This window comes from Epinephelus moara, unplaced genomic scaffold (assembly GCF_006386435.1).
Source record: "Epinephelus moara isolate mb unplaced genomic scaffold, YSFRI_EMoa_1.0 scaffold4510, whole genome shotgun sequence".
Taxonomy (NCBI): domain Eukaryota; kingdom Metazoa; phylum Chordata; class Actinopteri; order Perciformes; family Serranidae; genus Epinephelus; species Epinephelus moara.
Window position 1 is genome coordinate 4,466 of NW_026082327.1, and position 4,552 is coordinate 9,017.

The 4,552-nt window shown below is 42.8% G+C and overlaps 1 protein-coding gene across 1 annotated transcript; it reads left to right on the forward strand.

Moving 5' to 3' along the window:
• Nucleotides 1–73: 73 nt before the first annotated feature.
• On the forward strand, nucleotides 74–2,839 carry LOC126387461 (ninein-like protein; the record flags this gene model as incomplete). The annotated part of the gene is made up of 4 exons (XM_050039972.1): nucleotides 74–214; nucleotides 1,507–1,681; nucleotides 1,827–1,937; nucleotides 2,734–2,839. Coding segments are annotated over 4 exons (533 nt in total), but the record flags the coding sequence as incomplete, so codon positions are not given.
• Between the last annotated feature and the right edge of the window lie 1,713 nt (nucleotides 2,840–4,552).

The following is a 4,552-nucleotide window of genomic DNA, read 5'->3' on the forward strand; positions in this document are numbered from 1 at the left end:
TGTGTGTGTGTGTGTGTGTGTGTGTGTGTGTGTGTGTGTGTGTGTGTGTGTGTGTGTGTGTGTGTGTGTGCAGGGCGGTGTTGGAGCAGGCCTGCAGGGAGCGTGATAAGGTGAAGGCCGACCTGGATCAGGCCGATCACAGGAACCTGCAGCTGGTCAGAGAGGTGGACGACCGCCACGCCAGTATGGAGACTCTCAACCAGACCAGGATCAGGTCAGACTTATACTGGAGTTATACTGGTCTATACTGGAGTTATACTGGTTTATACTAGAGTTTACTGGTCTATACTAGAGTTATACTGGTCTATACTGGGGTTATACTGATCTATACTGGAGTTATACTGGTCTATACTGGAGTTATACTGATCTATACTGGAGTTATACTGATCTATACTGGAGTTATACTGGTCTATACTGGAGTTATACTGATCTATACTGGAGTTATACTGGTCAATACTGGAGTTATACTGGTCTATACTGGAGTTATCCTGGTCTATACTAGAGTTATACTGGTCTATACTGGAGTTATACTGGTCTATACTGGAGTTATACTGATCTATACTGGAGTTATACTGGTTTATACTGGAGTTATACTGGTCTATACTGGAGTTATACTGGTCTATACTAGAGTTATACTGGTCTATACTGGAGTTATACTGATCTATACTGGAGTTATACTGGTCAATACTGGAGTTATACTGGTCAATACTGGAGTTATACTGATCTATACTGGAGTTATACTGGTCTATACTAGAGTTATACTGGTCTATACAGGAGTTATACTGATCTATACTAGAGTTATACTGGTCTATACTGGAGTTATACTGGTTTATACTGGAGTTATACTGGTTTATACTGGAGTTATACAAGGGTGCGTACTGTCACCTATTCTATATATCTTATAAACCAACAACTGTCAAGGAACTTCCCCTGACCACACTTATGTTAAATATGCTGATGATACAGCGGTAGTGGGTTTTTTAAAGAACGGTATCTCGTCCCTAGAGGGTTTTGAAACAGAGAAAGTTTTAGTAAATGGTGTTCAGACAACTTTCTTGAGGTCAATGTAAAAAAAAAAGAGATGGTCATTGATTTTAATAAAAAAGGGAATCCTGGTCCCAACATCCAGAATTAATGGCGAACCAGTAGAGCCTCATACAAATACCTAGGAGTTGAGATTGATGACAAATTGACATTTAAAGAAGGTGCATTTAACAAAGAATGTTCCCGCTCCTGTTCTCGTTCCCATTCCCATTCCTGCTGCCGTTCCTGTTCCTGCTCCCTCTCCTGTTCCTGCTCCCTCTCCTGTTGCTGTTCCTAAACATGCCTGTTAAATTAGCTTCATATGCTCTGATGACGGCTGCATCGTTGTCCATATATGGTCATAAGTTTACACTATGATTCTGTTCCTTTAGCTGCTGGAGCTAACTTTAGCTTCTCAGATACGTATCAGACGTGTCATCCAATCAGACCGTGATCAATAACAAGGTGCTCTGTGATTGGCAGGGACCTGGAGCAAGACTTCCGTGATAGGTTAGCGGCTCTGCGCAGTCAGTCGGAGCAGGAGAGTGAAGCTCTGCTGCAGCACGTGGAGACGGAGCGCGGCACGCTGCAGGATGAGCTGCAGCTGCTGCAAGCGCAGGAGGCGGAGCTGCAGGAGGAGCTGCGCAGCGCCACGCAGGTGAGGACACACACCTACACACACACACACACACCTGCTCAGGCTCTACACACACACACACACACACACACACACACACACACACACACACAGCAGAATAAATCTGATAGTGTTAACCTGTGTGTTGATGTTGTTGTTTACTCAGGAGAACAGTCGTCTGGAGGAGGATCTAAGGGTGATGAAGCTGAAGCTGACTGAAGCAGAGAGCTCAGTGAACAGACTGCAGAGAGACCTGGACCAGCTGCTGCACGACAAGGTCACACACACACACACACACACACACAACACACACTTTCTCTAACTTGTCACAGCCTCGTCTATCAGATCCAATCTGCTCTGATCAATAATTATTAGACCAATATTCTCCATCTAATCAGATTAGACACAAATACTCTGAAAGATCATCATGTGTCAGATGTGTTCATTCATTCATTAATTTCCATAACCACTTACCTGCTAGTGATTATGGGGGGTGGAGCCTATCCCAGCTGACACTGGGTGAGAGGCAGGGTTCACCCTGGACAGGTCACCAGACTATCACAGGACTGACACATAGAGACAGACAACCATTCACACTCACATTCACACCTACGGACAATCAGTCACCAATTAACCTGCATGTCTTTGGACTGTGGGAGGAAGCTGGAGCACCTGGAGGAAACCCACACTGACACAGGGAGAACATGTCAGAGCACCTGGAGGAAACCCACGCTGACACAGGGAGAACATGTCAGAGCACCTGGAGGAAACCCACGCCACCCTCACTTTACAACATTTCCTCACCTTTCACCATCAGACCTCGACAGCAGCACACACACACACACACACACACACAGGTGTAAGGTAACTCGGCTGCATGTAGCTGATTAATAATTGATCAGAGTTTCCTGTGTGACTTTGTTTCATTCTCTGTCTGGTCTTCATTGCTCTGACTGCTGACGATGACTTCTGACCGATGAAGAAGATGACTTCTGACCGATGAAGATGACTTCTGACTGATGAAGATGACCTCTGACACTGGACCAATAATAGGTTTGCTTTGTGTTTGACAGTTTGGCGGCCTGGATGCAGCAAGCGCTGGTCTGAGTCAAGAGGAGCGATTCTCTGAGATCGTCAAAGAGTACGAGCTGCAGTGCAGGGTGAGTGTGGACACACGTGGTCTGTGTGGAGTTTGTCAGTCACTGTTGGTCTATTGTCTCTGCTGACGTGATGTTTAATTTTATAAAACTTAAAGCAAACTAATGTGTAATGAAAAGTTTAAAGTTTTACTGCAGTTACAGTTAAAGACCAGGGGAAATATATCTCTGATTGTTTGTAGCCTTCAGTGACATCTCACAGTCTACATCAGTCTGTATCAGTCTGTATCAGTTTACATTAGTCTGTATCAGTCTAAATCAGTCTACATCAGTCTGTGTCAGTCTACATCAGTCTGTGTCAGTCTGTATCAGTTTACATTAGTCTGTATCAGTCTAAATCAGTCTACATCAGTCTACATCAGTCTGTATCAGTCTAAATCAGTCTACATCAGTCTAAATCAGTCTACATCAGTCTACATCAGTCTGTGTCAGTCTACATCAGTCTGTGTCAGTTTACATCAGTCTGTATCAGTCTACATCCGTCTGTATCAGTCTACATCAGTCTGTATCAGTTTACATCAGTCTGTATCAGTCTACATCAGTCTGTATCAGTTTACATTAGTCTGTATCAGTCTACATCAGTCTGTATCAGTCTACATCAGTCTGTATCAGTTTACATCAGTCTGTATCAGTCTACATCAGTCTGTATCAGTTTACATTAGTCTGTATCAGTCTACATCAGTCTGTATCAGTCTGTGTCAGTTTACATCAGTCTGTATCAGTCTACATCAGTCTGTATCAGTCTGTGTCAGTTTACATCAGTCTGTATCAGTCTGTATCAGTTTACATCAGTCTGTATCAGTCTACATCAGTCTGTATCAGTCTGTGTCAGTTTACATCAGTCAGTATCAGTCTGTGTCAGTTTACATTAGTCTGTATCAGTCTGTGTCAGTTTACATCAGTCTGTATCAGTCTACATCAGTCTGTATCAGTCTGTGTCAGTTTACATCAGTCTGTATCAGTCTGTGTCAGTTTACATCAGTCAGTATCAGTCTACATCAGTCTGTATCAGTCTGTGTCAGTTTACATCAGTCAGTATCAGTCTGTGTCAGTTTACATTAGTCTGTATCAGTCTGTGTCAGTTTACATCAGTCTGTATCAGTCTACATCAGTCTGTATCAGTCTGTGTCAGTTTACATCAGTCTGTATCAGTCTGTGTCAGTTTACATCAGTCAGTATCAGTCTACATCAGTCTGTATCAGTCTGTGTCAGTTTACATCAGTCTGTATCAGTCTACATCAGTCTGTATCAGTTTACATCAGTCTGTATCAGTCTACATTAGTCTGTATCAGTTTATATCGGTCTGTATCTGTTTACATCAGTCTGTATCAGTTTACATCAGTCTGTATCAGTTTATATCGGTCTGTATCTTTTTACATCAGTCTATATCAGTTTACATCAGTCTATATCAGTTTACATCAGTCTGTATCAGTTTATATCGGTCTACATCGCATCAGTCTACATCAGTCTGATACAGGACAATTCATATCCTGACACTTGTGATATTTCAACCTGTTGACATATTGACGTCATATTTTTACCCACAGCAACAACAAACATGTCTGACAGTGAAATTATGATGGTGGTTTGAAAAAGAGGATGAGCTTCAGTAGTGTGGGATAAACTGTGGCGTGGGCTCAGAGGGAACTCATTCAGCGGCTCCTCTGGCAGCAGCACAGTGATTCTGTCAGAAACTAATGTCTCAAAACAGCCTGATGATCAGAGATGATTTATA